This window comes from Falco punctatus (assembly GCF_963210335.1).
Source record: "Falco punctatus genome assembly, chromosome: 1".
Classification (NCBI taxonomy): Eukaryota; Metazoa; Chordata; class Aves; order Falconiformes; family Falconidae; genus Falco; species Falco punctatus.
The window spans coordinates 44065828-44081847 of record NC_137580.1 but is presented as its reverse complement, the minus strand read 5'-3'; the positions used below and the strand labels follow the sequence as shown (position 1 = coordinate 44081847).

Genomic DNA, 16020 nt, shown 5'->3' with positions numbered 1-16020 from the left:
TGAGAATGTTATAATCTGCCTGCTGGGATGGGTGTTCAGTGCCTGTCAGCTGCAAAACTGGTCCATGGCAATGATTTAGAGTAAAACCTGACAGGGTTAGCGCTTTTTTTTTTTTGAAAGCTGAATTAATACCTCATTCGTGCAAGTATTCTTGAAAATTCAATTTGAGAATGTGTTTTCAGACATGATTTTAAAAACTTTGCAGTATTGAAGAAAGTAAAAGGAGTATCTCATCCACATGTATTGAGGGGAGGGGTTTATTTTTATAAATATATATATGTGCTTATGTATGTGTATGTATATAGAAGTATCTCGTTACCTTAAATAAAATTAATCCAAACCATATACTTCTCATTCAGAGGATTAATTCTTGTTTCATTCTCAGATGTGTTCTTTTCTTCATTTCAGAGAAACTCCTCATACCTATTTCAAAGAATGAAAATAAACCTCTTCAGCCACTCCCTACTTTAGCTAAGCCTTCTGCAGCCCTGCAGACATTCAACAGTGCAATATTAACACCTGTGAGCAACAATAACACAGGTTTCCTCCGGAATCTGTTAAACTCTTCTGGAGGAAAGGTATGTGAAAAATTTCGTTTTACAGGTTTGAGTTGATACCAGCCTTAGACTATTGTTCTAAACCTGTGAACAATTACCACAAACGTTTATTGCAGTAAGTAAAATTCTGTCTTCATTTGGGAAAAAGGACTTAATTCAGTTTCTGTGTTGCTCCAGTTTGTGCTTTCTAGAGTAGCAGCTTAGTGGCACTATCAGCAAGTCTTGCTTGTTGAGGGACAGGGGACTGACTGATAAAGCAGCTTAATTTACTTAGGCTAGTGTGTGGCAGGTGTATTAATTGGCATGTCCATTTGACTCAAAAGATAAGCATCAAGGAACTTAGAATGTTTTTCCCTCCGTCTTTGTGGTGGGTGAGTGACTTTCTCATAGTTCATTTGCAGACTGGTTCACTTCAGGTGTTCCTGGGCTTTGTTTGCTCTTATATAGATATGACTTCAAAATGGTGGGGTAAAATATGGCTTTGAGAGTTCCTTGGTGTAACTGCATTTCAGTTCTTTGATATAAAGAAAGTCCTGTTCCATGCTGTATTTCATGGTTTTCTGCAGCGTTGGTGAAATGTAAATCGGAGCAGAACTTCTTATGCCAGAATGTCAGCAATGGCATTGGCATTTAATGATGGTGAGTTTCTAGGCAGCAAAGTTCTGCAGATTTTTGTTTCTATGCATGATTGTGAGCTCAAGTGAAAAATTTTGAAAGTGGCAACTACCTTAAGTCTGCAGGACCAGGCAACAGAAAAGTACACCACTGTCTTTTTTGTTATTTTTTCTTTCTTTCTTTTTTTTTTTTTTTAAACCAGACAGACAATGGACTCAAGACTACACCCAAAATCCTTGATGACATTTTTGCTTCTCTGGTGCAAAATAGAACCATTACAGACTTGCCTAAGAAGCCTCAAGGACTGACTATAAAGCCTACAATAATGGGCTTTGATACGCCTCACTACTGGTTATGTGATAACCGCTTGCTATGTCTTCAAGATCCCAACAATGAAAGTAATTGGAATGTCTTCAGGGAGTGCTGGAAGCAGGGACAGGTAAATTTTTCTGGGTTTTCAGTTCATGTGCTTTGCCCTTTAATTGAAGTGTGGGTACAAATTTACTGCAATGATAAGCAATGCTCAGCCTTCATAAAACGTACTACACTAACAGTTAAATCCTTGGATAAAAGGATGTATATTTTACTATTTGAAATCAGTTTCTAAGCATTCTGCTGAACTTAAAGCTTGTATAAAAAGCTGTCTCACAGTTTGAAATACAGAATGATCAAATGCATGGCATAATTCTGGTAAGAGGATTTATTTTGGAAAATACAATGTTTGCAAAGTGCCTGTGTTCACATGCTCAGTACGTTTTATGCATTACCCTGTTCTGGTTGGAATTAGAATTGTTGGTGTTCAATAATTCTTCAGAATGTATTACTCTTTTTCACAGCCTGTAATGGTGTCAGGAGTGCATCACAAATTAAATGCAGACCTCTGGAGACCTGAGTCCTTTAGGAAGGAATTTGGCCAACAAGAAGTAGATCTGGTGAATTGCAGGACCAATGAAATCATCACTGGAGCTACTGTAGGGGATTTCTGGGATGGATTTGAAGATATTTCAAGTAAGTATTGTGAATTCTTGTTCCACCATGTAAAACTTTCAGCAGCAGTAATTTTGCCCTAGCATGAATTTGTCATCCTTAAGCAGTGTAAAAGATGTTCCAGGCTTTTTTTTCATCCTGGACAGTGTGTCTGCAATGTATTCTCAACATGTATGTGGGATGGTGGACTGGATCGAAACTGCCAGCCCTACAGAGGACTGTCCTTCAAAAGTATGTTTGGCTGCCTTTTAGTCTTTTGGGGAAGCATTCTGGGAAAGTCTGGGATCTTCCTAGTAAGTAGGTTCACCTGTCAGCTTTTCTGCCCACCTCACTGAAACATAAAAGAGCGTGTGTAGGGTTGCTGCTCACAGGATAATTGGGTTTTGCCTTTTTAATTTGCATGTGTCCTTTGTTCCTAAGGAACTAAAGTTATTTGGTTTAAAAAAAAAAAAAAACAAAAAAAACCCCCCGCAACACACACACCCCCCACCCCCAAGAAAAACCCAAAACCACAATCACAAAGGCAGGGGAAAGGAGATGAGCATGAGGTTTGGCGCTGTTTTCACTAGTAGGTGGAAACAAACTTTTTTCAGGAGCATTAATACTTGCCATGGCTTATGGAGTTCTACTTCATCTGTTTGTGTGATGCAAACTTTATGGAACTTGGTACTTGGGGCAAGAAGAGTGGGAGCTGGAAGGCTCACTTGCACCTTTCTTTTACTTGATCTTTGAAAAGATTTGGTTCTGTCATCAGCTACTCTAACATCAAATACAAGACCGTTCCCTGAGCTAAATTGTAGGAAGGGTTTGGGCAGGGGAGCTGGCAAAGGCTACTTGTCTAGTCTGAAACCTCCTGTCATCACACATTTGTCACAGCAGTAATACCCAACTGTGGTGTCAGATGAACTTGTTTGTCTTTGGTTCTAAATCCATAGTTGTGAAATGAACATGATTTTAAACTAAGATAAAGATTTCTTTGTTTTGATCTTTTAGATTTTTGAGTTGTACAACTGTTAAAAGCTAAGACTTGTTAATATTTGACAATAGGTCGCCTGAGAACAGAAGAAGGAGAGCCAATGGTGTTGAAGCTTAAAGACTGGCCTCCAGGAGAAGACTTCAGAGATATGATGCCTTCCCGGTATGAATTCACAAAGAAATTGTTCATCTGTGTGGTACACCCCCACAATAATGGAATGCTGTTACATTTTGACACCTGCTTCAGCTTTGAGAAGCAGTTGGTCGCATGTGAACAATTTTGTGAGATGCCTGACATAGCTGGAAATGCTAAACAAGTTTTATGATAAATTTTTACATAGTTCATTGTATTTATTGCCAGGTAAAGTGAGTACCTTAAATTGCTAATGATTGGTTAAACTTTGGAAGCTTCCCAAAAGCCTGGGTCATTTTGAAATCTAAGGTTCTGTTGAAGCTTATTTTTTTTTTTGCTAAACGTTTTTAAGTATTCTGACTTACTCTGTTTGATATTAGTTGAGATAATTACACGAGGAAATAGCACTACTCCAGAGCAGTTAAATTTATTTATCTGCTATATTCCTATATCTTGATTGTTTTGTTCCTTTTCATGGTGTCCAGTAAAACCCCTGGTGGAAGGAGTACAGGTTTTTGACTGGAGAAAGCTTTTGTTGCAGTCTGTTTTAGTCTGCTGCTTTTAATCAGTTCTTAACATGGAATGTGCTGTTTTAATTTAGGTTTGATGATTTGATGAAAAATATTCCCTTGCCGGAATACACTAGGAGAGGTGGCAAGCTCAACCTTGCCTCTCGACTTCCCAACTATTTTGTACGACCAGATTTGGGCCCTAAGATGTACAATGCATATGGTAAGGAATCACTTTCACTCTAAAGGTCATGTTGACCACACATTCAAATTACAATTTACTGTGAATTAAATGAATCCTTGTTGTTGTAGATAATATACCATTGATATGAAAACCAAACTTTGGCTTGCTTACGGGTATTAGTGATATCCAGAGCATTGTATGATTTTATTAAATGTTTTTTGTCCAGGTGGTTTCAAGCCAATAATACTTATTTCCAGTCTTCCAAGCAACTTGCTCCACATGTACATACACAGCCTCTCTTTCCTGGCCACATATATCTGTTGTTTGCTGTTTCTGGCTGTATTGCTTTCGTTAATTCTCCTTTTGGGGCTGTATCGCCTAGTTTTTAATCTCTTCTTTAGCAGTTCTTTCCATGGCTAGTTCATCTGCTGTTACTCAGAAGGCATTTAAAACTAAGCCTGATCACGGCCAGTAAAGAGATCCTGGCTAGTAAATGCTGTAGCAGCTGCCTTTTAGAGTGAAACAGAAATGCTTTCTGAGAATGCTTTATTCTAAACTGCTATAAAACCCTTTTCTAGCAGGACTTAAACATAACTTTGTACCTAGCCCGTATATATAAGATACAGATCACTTGGGAAGACACAAACAAGATGGGGCAAGGTTCTGGATGTAAAGTTTATTGCTGTACTGGAATTATTTGCTGATCAAAGTAAAAGCTCTCTGGTCCTTTCAAATAGTGCTGCTGGAGAGTGGCATAAGGTTTCTTTCTGTCTTACTAATGTACCTGCTTTTTTTTTTTTTTCTTCTTTTTCCTTCTCCCAGGCTTAATAACACCAGAGGATAGGAAATACGGCACAACAAATCTCCATCTGGATGTGTCTGATGCTGCTAATGTTATGGTTTATGTGGGTATCCCCAAAGGCCAGGCTGACCAAGAAGAAGGTAAAGTCTTTATGTTCTGGGAGGGTATTTCTGTGGTTGGAGGGAATCTCCTTTAGTGTAACTGCTCATGTTCACTCTCCACAGAAGTACTTAAAACCATACAAGATGGCGATTCTGATGAATTGACAATTAAGCGTTTTACTGAAAGTCGAGAAAAACCTGGCGCTCTGTGGCACATTTATGCTGCTAAAGATACAGAGAAGATCCGTGAATTCCTTAAAAAGGTAAGCCGTTCTGTATGGGCTTGCAAATACGTATCCGTGGGCGACTCTTCTCCTTTCTGTCCCAGTTGTTCTGGAAACAAACGTACTTGAGTTGTATCCAATGCAAAACTTCTGTGCCATGAATCTTGTAGGATCTGAGGAGGGTAGGGAGTTGAAGCTTGAAGTTATCCTCTGTGTAGATGCATCACTTTTGCCTACACTTCTTATAGCACGAGTAATGTTATGTAACAAACAAATAGCTGGCTTAGATTTAAACAAAACCACAGTTTTAATTTTAAACTAGATCCTTCTTAAAAGCATGCATGGGAGATGTTCTTGGCGTATGTCAGAACAATATGTGGTACATAAAGTTCTTCCTTGTTCTCTCCCTTTTCCTACATTTCTTTTTCCCCATACCTTTATCAGGCTTGGATTAAGGGAATTTTCAAGTGATGTTTTCATGGGAGTTAAAGGTTTAGTAAAGATGGGATACTATATCCAAAAGGGCTTGTTTCAGTGTTTAAATTCAGGAAAAAAAATGGTCCAGAGTTCTTGTTGGTCTTAATTCGGGGACATCTTTGGTGCTCTAGAAGTGGAAAGAGCTAGTATGTTGATGTTTAAAAGAAGAAACGGGATGATCCGAACAACAGTCAGCCTTGTCAGCCTGACAGCTGTTTTGGGCAGAAGCTTAGAGAGGCTACAGCAGATCTAGTATTAACAAAGAACAAATTTTATACTTGATAAAACATGATACCAAATTTGGCAAGTGTTGGCATTTTGAGTTTTGATGTGCCTCACACCTCTTCTTGGTCCCTTGTAGCATACTTACCTGCAGGTGTGAGGCTTTCAGCAGCTTGTCTGGGAGTAGAAGCAAGCTGTTTGTCTCCTGCCAAATAAGTTTTGGGGCTATAGTCCTGGGTGTAAATGATTGCCACAGTAAATTGGATTTATACTGGAACTTTCTGCAGAAATCTCTCCCCACAGCCCTCAGTTTTCCCTTCTAAAGTGCTTGTTGTGCCTCCTAGCCTTGTATCTCCTGAAAATCTAGTTTGCATCCTCTGTTTTGGTCAGCAAACACAACTGGCTAGTGCTGGCCTTGGGGCTGAATTCCACACTCGGTAGTTTCCTCCAGCTACAGGCTATAGTAGTGTAAGAGTATTGATCCATATATGACGGTAATTCCCACTGAACACGTGAGTCACTCTGCCCTTCTGTTTCTTCTTACTATAAATTGGGTTTACTTGCGTTTCCTGCGTTTGCATTTGCAACGCATCTGTAAAGCGAGAGGGGCTGAGAAATGATGAAGCCTTGACAAAGTAAGGACAGAACAGGAATCCAGAGCTTTTGTTGTGTAACTCTTCTATTACCTGAACCCATGGTGCAAATCACACTCTGGCACGTGTCTATGTGGAACACCACGGATAGGTCTTGATTGTCCAGTAAGACTGGTATATGGTGATACCTGTCAACTTCTGGCTTTCCAGGTTGCAGAAGAACAAGGTCAAGAAAACCCTGTCGACCATGATCCCATTCATGATCAGAGTTGGTACTTGGACCGATCACTAAGAAAACGCCTTCATCAAGAGTATGGAGTTCAAGGCTGGGCTATTGTACAGTTTCTAGGAGACGTAGTTTTCATTCCAGCAGGAGCTCCGCATCAGGCAAGGACCAGGGAGACTGTTACAGCCTGGCCACTTGGGCAGCCTTCTGAGCACACAGCTAATGCTTGTTTGTTCTCTCTAGGTGCATAATTTGTACAGTTGTATTAAAGTTGCAGAAGACTTTGTATCCCCAGAGCATGTCAAACACTGCTTCTGGCTTACTCAGGAATTCAGATATCTGTCGCATACGCATACGAACCATGAAGATAAATTGCAGGTAACTCGTCAATGCTCCAGATGACCCCTGCTCCTCTTAAACCTTTCAAAAAAAATCCCCACCAACAACCAACCCTCACCAAACCTGTAAGGGGACGTGTTCACACAACCCAAGTTGCTTTCATGTTCAGATCAGCTTTGATGCATTGGGTCTCGATGAGGAATTTCAGTAAGTTTTGTGAGTTGTTACAGCTTTTTAGTAGTTTTGAGGAAGCCTTCTGAAGCTTCTCTCGAATTGTTTTCTTCTTCAGTTTCTTTTGTTTTCCCTTGAGCTGAACTCGCAATACTCAGGCCTACAGGGTTTCAGTTTACATCCTGTTTGGATGAGCCTTATTTTCACAAGTTAGTGATGTGTGTGAAGGTCATGCAGGTGAGGGTGTTTAAGCTGGAAGGGAGCTGCGTAGGCTGTGGGGAGGTGGGAAAACTGTGCAGGTGTGTTCTCTATGTCAGTCTTCCGATGTGACCCTAACCATGCTGTTACTCGTAAAACTAAGCAGCTGCCTTTTCCTCCTAGGTGAAGAATGTGATATACCACGCTGTTAAAGATGCAGTTGGGATACTGAGAGCTAACGAATCCAGCCTTAGCAGACCGTAAGGTAGAAAGCCTTAACACACACTATGAAACAGAAGCGTTGGCAGCTGTTTTAACTACTCAGTCAGGACCTCTGTGGACTTTGAGATTATATGAATGTTACCTCATCTTCCTTTCAGCAGTACCAGAGGATCGTGGTACTATGTTCTGTGTATTCTTCCAATGTTTACAAACCTGATATGTATATGTAGTAATATGTATGGACTGTGGCATACTGTGAATGCTCGGTTGCAATAGAACTTTATATGGAGTTGCTCTCCAAACTGTACAAAATACCTCCTATAAAACTGTCAGAAACTATTCCAAATTACTCATTTGAAAAATATTACTCAAGACATTGTAAAACTCCAATTTTTAAAATTTATTTTGGGGTGGGAGGAAGTAGGGAGTCACCCAGTTTCATAACCAATTTACATAAAAATAAGAATGCAGTTCTGGAATTTCACATTAACATAGAACTAGCATTTAAAAGTAGCTTTAAGCTATTGTATAGTAACATAGAGATGGGGGTTAACCATCTTTAGGTAAATGTATTTAAATTTCTAAATGTTAAAAAAAGCTTTTAATCAAATGTCCTCTGTTTGAAACCGCTCTTTAATTTGAACTGATGTTTGATTCTCTGGTTTTTAACACTGAATGGTCTACATAAAATTCTTCTATTTCAAATATTGTTCCTTGCCTGGCTTCTTCAATTGCCTCTTAAAAATGTAGTGAATTTGATGCAGTGCTTTGAAATGCAAAAGAAAATTCCGTATCATATACTGTTTGTTAAAAGCATCTGAAGATTTAGGGTATGAATGCAGCGCCAGACCTGTTAATAGCTTTTTTTAGGTAACCAAAGTGTGACTTAGCTTGACTGCTGCTTCTCTGCCCGTACTATGGTCTGCATCAGGTCAGTTTTGCAGTTCAGTGGCACACATGTTGCTCCAAAATTGCTTGGAGAAAGACTGAAAACATCTTTATAAAGAGTCACAGAGGTCAAGAGTGGAAAAGTGTATCTCTGGGCTCATGAGATCAGCAGAGGTAAATGAACCTTTCTGTCCTTCAGCGTCCTTTCCAGCACTGCGATGCGCAGGGGTAGCTGGAGGGGAAACCTCCTCCTTAACCAGAAATTACTTTTTCTGAACTCTATGTAACAAATTGACAACCTCTGTGCAAATTCCCCTCCCCATCGTACTTCACCTGCTACATTGAGCTCCCCTCCCCAAAAAAAGAAACTTCCTCTTACCTATCCCTCAGGATCTGAAGTGGAACAGATGCAGTGACTTGTAGGAGTCTCTTTAGTTAGAATAAAGTGTGACAGGAGGTTTGTCTACTGCAAATAGGCGCCTCTGCTTCCTTCCCCTCAAGAAGCAGAGAAGCAGGCACCCAGCACAACTCCAGCCGCAGAACAAACCATCAGTGCAGCAGCAGCTGCCCTTTGCAGGACAGAGCCGCAGGTCTTTTAGGCGACACGGCTTTGCCTGTGCCAAGATCCATAATGCTAGGTGAGGAAGGGAGGCGCTGCTAGCTTCAGTTGTGCCTGTGTTAGCCAAAACCTCCCTCCAACTCAACTCACAGTAGTGGGGCTTGTTTCTAGTTGCTTCAGCTGGCTTTCCTAAGGAAGAGCAACACAGCCTTCATTTGGTGTTCTGTGCCTGAAGTAGTGAAGTATCCCTGAAGGCAGAGCATTAGCTGGATGTCACCTCTGAAGGAACGGAGTCACACCGATCTTGGATGTGCACACATGTGTATGACAAGACCTGTTGTTGAAGTTGGATTTTGGCCTTTCTCACCCATGTGCTGCTGTTCAGCCTGGGTTTCCTGCACTGTTTTCTACCCAATCTTACTGACTCTTAACTGCTTTTAAATTTTTTCTGATCTGTCCTCCCTGGATTTTTAAGACCACAAGAAACAAACTGTCCCATTCGCCTGTTGCGTTTGGGGTGGGGATGGGAGGGCTCTCCCAGTGAGTGCCCAGCCCTGCAGCACCAGGGTTCCTGGGGTGGTGTGTGCCTTGCCTGTTCCTCTGCCCTTGCTGAGGGAATACAATTAGGTACAGGCTTCATTTTCTTTTGGTAAATCTTCCTTAAAATTACAAACTCCTTCATTTTGCCCATGAGGTTCTTGTGGCATTGACACAGCAGATACTTGCTTTGCAAACTGCCTTTTGTGACTCACAACACAAAATAATTATCATTTCACATAAAGTTTTTTCCTTGAGAAGAGACACCCCTCTCCTTTGACCCTAAAAAGGTGCCATTTAGGCAGCAGATGGCTTTTCACCAGTTGTGGCTGGGCAACGGTGAGGTGATAGTACCTGGAATGATTAAGGAAAGGCGAGGATAGCTGCAGCGACCTCCCCTGGGGCCCGTGCTCCAGTGACTGACAAAATACCCGCTGGAAACCTCCGCGTAGCAACTGTCTGTAAAACCACTGAACTCCGTTAACTGGGCTCGCAGAGGAGCGAAGTGGGTAACAAATGCTGCTCTGCTGCAGCTGCTCTCAGAAGGCCAGGGGGAACCTCGCTTAATTTTTACAAATCTTGAAAGACTGAAGGAGGTTATTACACAGGATCAGTCTTAGGGCCTGTTCTGATCCAGGGCAGGGGAAGCTGGCCACTGCCTCCAGGGCTGGCAAAACTGCTCACCACCCCCCGCCTCTGCCTGCTGAGCAGTCACCACTTTCACATCTCTCCCTAGAACACACCATACCTGGACAGAGCAGCTATTTAACAGCTGCTCTGACTGAGAGCTTTTCTTTAACTATGTGCTAAAGGAGGGGGGGGAAAAAAAAAAAAAAAAGTGGTGTTAGAAAACCAGAGGGAACTGCTATTGGTGGATATTGTTTGTGAAAAGAGCTTAAAGTGATGCAGATTAAACCAATGCATGGGAGTGAATGTTAAGAGCAGCTTTAATAAAATTCGTAGTGATTCCGAAAAACAAAGATACTACACCACTGGAGGTTTTGGGGAGCAGATTAAGCCGAAGTGCCTTTTAGGGAAAGATGCTACTTGGAGCTAAGAATGTATTTCAGGACTTCATATCTTAAAATACATAACGTTACACCACTATTATCGTTTCACCGCAGCCTCTCACAGGGGAGACAGCCTGAACAGAAAGCAGTAAGATAATCTCTATAGACTGCACTCCCCGAGAATTATATTACAGCAGTTTCTTAGGGAATAACAATCCCCAGGAAGAAAAAAAAATAATATATATATATTACATAAAGTATTCTCACATATTAAGTTTTGCATTTTGAAGGTAGGACAGAATATCCCATTGCGAAAAGGCAAACTATACACATTCGTTTCGTCCTTAGCTACGGAGGGTAGCTAGCCGTGACTGCATCGCTTCAATGTCTTCCTCCTCGTCAACAGCAGCGGCCGCTCCCATGGGTTCGGGCTCTGGAAGAGCATCTGTGACTTTACTGGGTGCTTTACCCAAGGCCCCTGCAAACCACAAACAGGCTCATTAGTGCGCATCAGGTCTTCATTTAATAATTAGCAGCTTTCAGGCACATCAGAAATAATTCAGTCACTTTTGATTAGAGATCACACACAAAAAATGTTTGACTCAATCAGCTGCTGGCTGATGCGGTGACAGACACTTGTCCACCCCTCCCAAGCCTCTGTGCTGCCGGGGAGCTGGGGTGGAGGCTACTGCTCACCTGGGGGCTCCCACCGCCCGCCCAGCCAGGAAACAGGAAGGAAAACAGGACATGAGAAACCAGAGGGCAACAAGCCAGCGGCTGGGCATGAGGTACCAGCAGGGCAGGAGCCGGGGAGCTGCGCTTCCAGCCTGTTACAGCTCAACACAGCTTTGGTACTCACATTCGTCACGCTGTGTCACAAGAACAAGCATTACTAAGTCAAACAGCTCAACCAGCAGATCATTACCTCATGAGCTGTAAGGCAGAAGCTGGGGGTTTGGGTGGGGTTTTGGTTTAGGGTTTGTTTGTTTGATGTTGTTTTCCCCCCAACAAGACACTAACAGCATTTTGCAGCCAGGAATCACAATACAGCCCAACACCCAAGGCAATGCAGCCAAGTTTAGTTCCTGGCTTCATGAATAATAGTATATCTAGTCAATCATATGAATTTCACCTTGTTAAGAGGATTCACTGTGCAGACAAACACTGCTCTGTTAAAGCCTCAATTACCGAACTGCACAGGCATCAGCTGACACGCATTACTCATACTGTATTGACCCGCACTGGCCGCCTCCGCCAGTATGCCCTGAGAAACCAGTTTGTCAGAGCCCTCTGCCTATTAGCGAAGGCAAAGACACCACTGGGAGCACGTGGCTAAACAGAATAGATGAAGATTTAGATTGCCGCCTCTTACTGAATAGAGTGGGCAAGGCTTCGCTCTCCGCACAAACAAACTCACCAGCTGTAATTTCAAAAAGGATTTTGTCAATTTCCATCTCTGCTTCCTCTTCCATTTCCTCCTGATCCTCCAGGCTTTCAAAGGTGTCCTCCAGCATCTCCTCTATAATACCAGCCTGGCAGAAAACAAAAAGGCAGCATGTGATGCCCTTGGCAGCAGCAGGGTAAGAGGACGCACCCCTTACCTTCGAGATCAAGCTATGCCTAGTGAGGCATTTAAAAACTGCTTGCTGGCTACTTGGGCTTTCCAGTTTGGGGCTGCCCTGTCACATAAGGGCGGCCAACACACCCACCCACAATTTAAGCAGGCATCTGTACAACTGGTGCACCGGAAAAGCAGTAAGAAAACTGAGGATTAAATACAGGTGTTCTCGCTTTGAAACCCTCAAGCTAATATTCATTGTTGCTGCGTGTCCAAACACTGACAAGCCAGCCTGCTCCAAGCACGTGAAATGCAACTGTGAACTTCAGTCATGACGTATCAATCGTGTCACATGCTGTAAGCTGAGTGTCTGGCATGGCTTTCCTTTTTTCTACCTGCATTTGAAAACAGTTCTTTTTGCAGGGCCTGCAACCTAGATCTGGCCAAATTGTTCTGGTGCGCAACTGTAAAATTATTAAGATATAAACTGATTTGAACTAAACAGTCTAAAGCGGTAAGGGAAAAAGCAAAGCAAGTTTGGTAGTTGGAAAGATAATGACCATGACAGAGAATTTTTAATACTTTAAATACTTTAAAATCACTTTCATCACATGAAGACGCGAAGCTAGGTGTTTTAAACCCACTATCAGGCTGGCCATCTCACCTAAGACAGGACTTCCAGATTGACACTCCACAACAGGCTGTGGCGAGTCTTCATGAATGTTTTCATCCCTGAAAGCAGGGAACTCAATCTCCCTCAGGACACCAACGGTCCCTGGGCACAGGCGTGAATCCTGCTGTGAGCCTTGGTCTCCCCCAGCCCCTGGACTAGGATGACCAAGCCGCCACTGCTCTACCTGGGGACTGATCTTCCTCCTTCCATCGTCAACGTGAGCAGCTTTTTTCAGCTTCAAGCCTTACACCAAACATGTTGTAAGCATCACTGAGTCAAGAGTTTTCCCCCACATACAATAACTTCCTAGAAAGTCCACAGTTATTAATATGCTGCTATAATTTGTTGGTTAGAGCTTACACAAGCTCTCCGACAAAGGGGCCACCTAAGCGATTGCACAGCACACTAATGACCACCTCTGGTTCACCCAAGTCTTATTTATGTTATAGATCTTACCTTCATCATCTCTTTGGACAACTCTCTCATCGTTGCTTGGATTTCAGGGATTTTTACTAGATTTTGCATAGCTTTCATGACTTCTGTGCTCTTCTGCAATGAACCCGCTACTCTTAGGACAGCTGTGAAGGAGAGGTATAGAAAACCTTGAACAATCCCTGCACCACCGTAAGTGGAGAAATTACATGCTCCCTACATGGACAAAAACTTGTTTATGTTTAGGCAATTTAAAAAGGAAATGGGTATCCCGCTCCTTCATTCTTGTGTACCTTCCTGGAAAAGCTCAGCTTCCACCCACGTTGAAATAACTATGTTTATAGCAAAGGGAAGAGTCCTGTATGATTAGTTGGAGCAATCCAGCTGGCCTGCAGAGAGATTTCAACCCCCTTGCACCCAGTTCATAAAAAAGATCTCTGAGGAGCTGCTGCCTCTGCCCCTCAGCAGCCAGAGGTCTGGCCGAGGGTTTCACCGGCAGAGCTACAGTCCAGCTCCACGCCTGCCTGCCACCCAAACTAGGGACCTTCTGCCCAACACTGGGTAGTGGAAACTAACTCTGGCAGAAACTCTAATCCAATAGCTCTATAGCAAAAAGTAAGCTAGAAAATGAATACTGAAGCAAATAACCTGGAAATAAGTGTAGTTTAAATGGAATTTAACAATACTCTTTCCAGAGGCTATTCTCATAACATAGCTTATAAACTCTCCTCATACATGTTGTTACATCGATACCAAAATGCAGTAATTAAGGGTACTCTGAGGTTCTTAAATTCTGCCATCTAACTTTGCAGCTTCCTAATCACGGAGAACTTACCTGTTTGTGTATAAAATGGTCACTCCTTAATGAAGCAAAATGAAGGCACAGCATATATTATTTTTCATGTCAATAATTTATTTAAGAGCCTTACACTTGCAATGTTAATAAACGGAAATCTTGCCTCTAGCGGTCATTTCCCCCTGATGAAGCAAGTTAATACAAACCCCAGACTGAATTCTAGATCCCTTCCTGTTGCTTGGGTAAGCGTAAGGGAACATTCTCAGTAAGATGAAGACGCTGGTAGCAGTAATAAGGTGAAGGCTGCTCCGAATGTTCATTTCAAGGGACATCTCAAGCTGCAAGGATGGCCCTTCCTGAATGAGGCATGTGGGGAGATATACTGGACGCATACTGGACCCATCATAACTTTGGGCTTAAGATTCACATCACGACTCCAGGCTCATCACTCATCCAGTGTTAAAATCTACTAGCACCTGGCTTGGATACTAGCCTGGGGGGGAAGTACTTTGACATTTCAGTACCGTGTTAACCTCCACCAAGTCTTTCCCTCCTGTCTTTAATGCTTTCTGCTCTGCTCTTGTTACGCTGGAACACTCTAAGGTATGGAAAATACTGCAGGAAATCTATGGCAACAGATTGCTGACATGGATAAGGAATGAGGCAAATACCCTGGGTACTGGAGGAGCCCGAAGGACAAAGCAGGGTTTACAGAGAGCTAGGTATCAAGCCACAGGGCAAATCGACTCAAACCCACCACAGAAAAATGCAGTTCCCTCACTTCCATTTAGGACATAAAGTGTCCCAAGACACTCGCTAGATGAACAATAGTTTTCAAGATGAAGGGAATTCTACTGAAGGAAACAAACTTCACTATTACAGATTTTGAGAGGATCTGTAACAACAGGCTCCACAAGGACACAGGGACATTAGGCATTCATCCAAACTGTTTAGGAACACACACTGAAAGCGTGCCCCAAATCACTGTTTCAGAGCACGTGATTCTCATGTCACTGCAACCTTCAGGTGCTGAGAAGAGGTGTCAGATCATCTGCTGAGCAGCTAATCAGACAAAACACAGAGAGCCAGCAAGGCTGCAGGGAACAACGAGGGGTGGGACCGTCAGGAAGCTAACTGGGAGTGCCCCAACTACTTCACAGCTCAGGGTGGGAAACCCACCCAGACAGGGCAGCAGGGAAACGGCCTCCGGATTGAAAGGGGTTCTTGCCTACAGGGACACAGGACTCATCATGGGATGCGAGCAATATAATTAAGATAATAGAAATCACTAACAGAGGCTGAAACTAAAACAATGATTAACTCTACCTATTGAAAAAGCTCACTAGGACGTAACAAGCTTTCCGAGACAGCTGGGATATAACAATAGAGCAGTGGGGTAATGGAACATTGCAGTCAAAACCATACAGCACAGAGAACAAACCAAGTCATAAAAGAACAGGCAGTGTGCATGTTCCCCAAGGAAGTTTAGCTGAAGTTCACCAACTTGTTGACCACCAGGGGTCTCAAAATATGCTAAGACAGACCCCCAGGAGCAAAATGTGCATACGCAAGTGCCTTATGCATATACATATCATTTTGGGGAAGCAGTTGTAATATGTATTAGATTGCAGGGAAATATGACGAATACATATGTTTTGTTGCAATAAATTCAGGAATGCTGGTCAGATAGGCGCACATGATCTGAAATGCTGATCTCCATGCGCCCAGCGCTGCAATAAAGAATGCCTGCCTTCTAAACTTACAAAGTGAAATCTAGACGGTTTTCTTTTTGTTGTTTTTTTCGGTATGACAAGGGAAAAGAGCATGTTTGGACTCACAAAAAAATTATTATGTCTCTTTTAAGGGAATTGCAGCAACATGACCAAACATGAGAAACTTAATTATGGGATGTTTAGGAGAACGGCCAAAGGTAGAAAATGGGAGGGATTGAAGTGGACCATGGAACACACAGACCTCAGAGGCCTACAGGACCAGGTACCTGCAGCTCAGGCAGAGGCGGAGATCTGTGGCC

General features: G+C 42.5%; 2 protein-coding genes across 4 annotated transcripts in view; one reads left to right on the top strand and one right to left on the bottom strand.

The window, feature by feature from the left end:
* Window positions 1-8240, top strand: part of KDM3A (lysine demethylase 3A) — a 31758-nt gene extending 23518 nt beyond the window's left edge. For both annotated transcript variants that reach the window (XM_080399974.1, XM_080399973.1), the window contains exons 17-26: window positions 409-578; window positions 1375-1611; window positions 2009-2180; window positions 3207-3297; window positions 3869-3999; window positions 4783-4902; window positions 4987-5126; window positions 6590-6766; window positions 6849-6983; window positions 7497-8240. In XM_080399974.1, coding sequence (XP_080256100.1) covers window positions 409-578; window positions 1375-1611; window positions 2009-2180; window positions 3207-3297; window positions 3869-3999; window positions 4783-4902; window positions 4987-5126; window positions 6590-6766; window positions 6849-6983; window positions 7497-7577 — 1454 coding nt within the window. In that variant the 3' untranslated portion in view covers window positions 7578-8240. The remainder of the gene's footprint in view (window positions 1-408; window positions 579-1374; window positions 1612-2008; window positions 2181-3206; window positions 3298-3868; window positions 4000-4782; window positions 4903-4986; window positions 5127-6589; window positions 6767-6848; window positions 6984-7496) is intronic.
* A 2208-nt stretch (window positions 8241-10448) lies between these two features.
* LOC308068803 (charged multivesicular body protein 3) overlaps window positions 10449-16020 on the bottom strand; it is a 40236-nt gene continuing 34664 nt past the window's right edge. For both annotated transcript variants that reach the window (XM_080400049.1, XM_080400048.1), the window contains 3 exons: window positions 13217-13338; window positions 11947-12061; window positions 10449-11007 (listed from right to left, as the gene is read on the bottom strand). In XM_080400049.1, coding sequence (XP_080256175.1) covers window positions 10874-11007; window positions 11947-12061; window positions 13217-13338 — 371 coding nt within the window. In that variant the 3' untranslated portion in view covers window positions 10449-10873. The remainder of the gene's footprint in view (window positions 11008-11946; window positions 12062-13216; window positions 13339-16020) is intronic.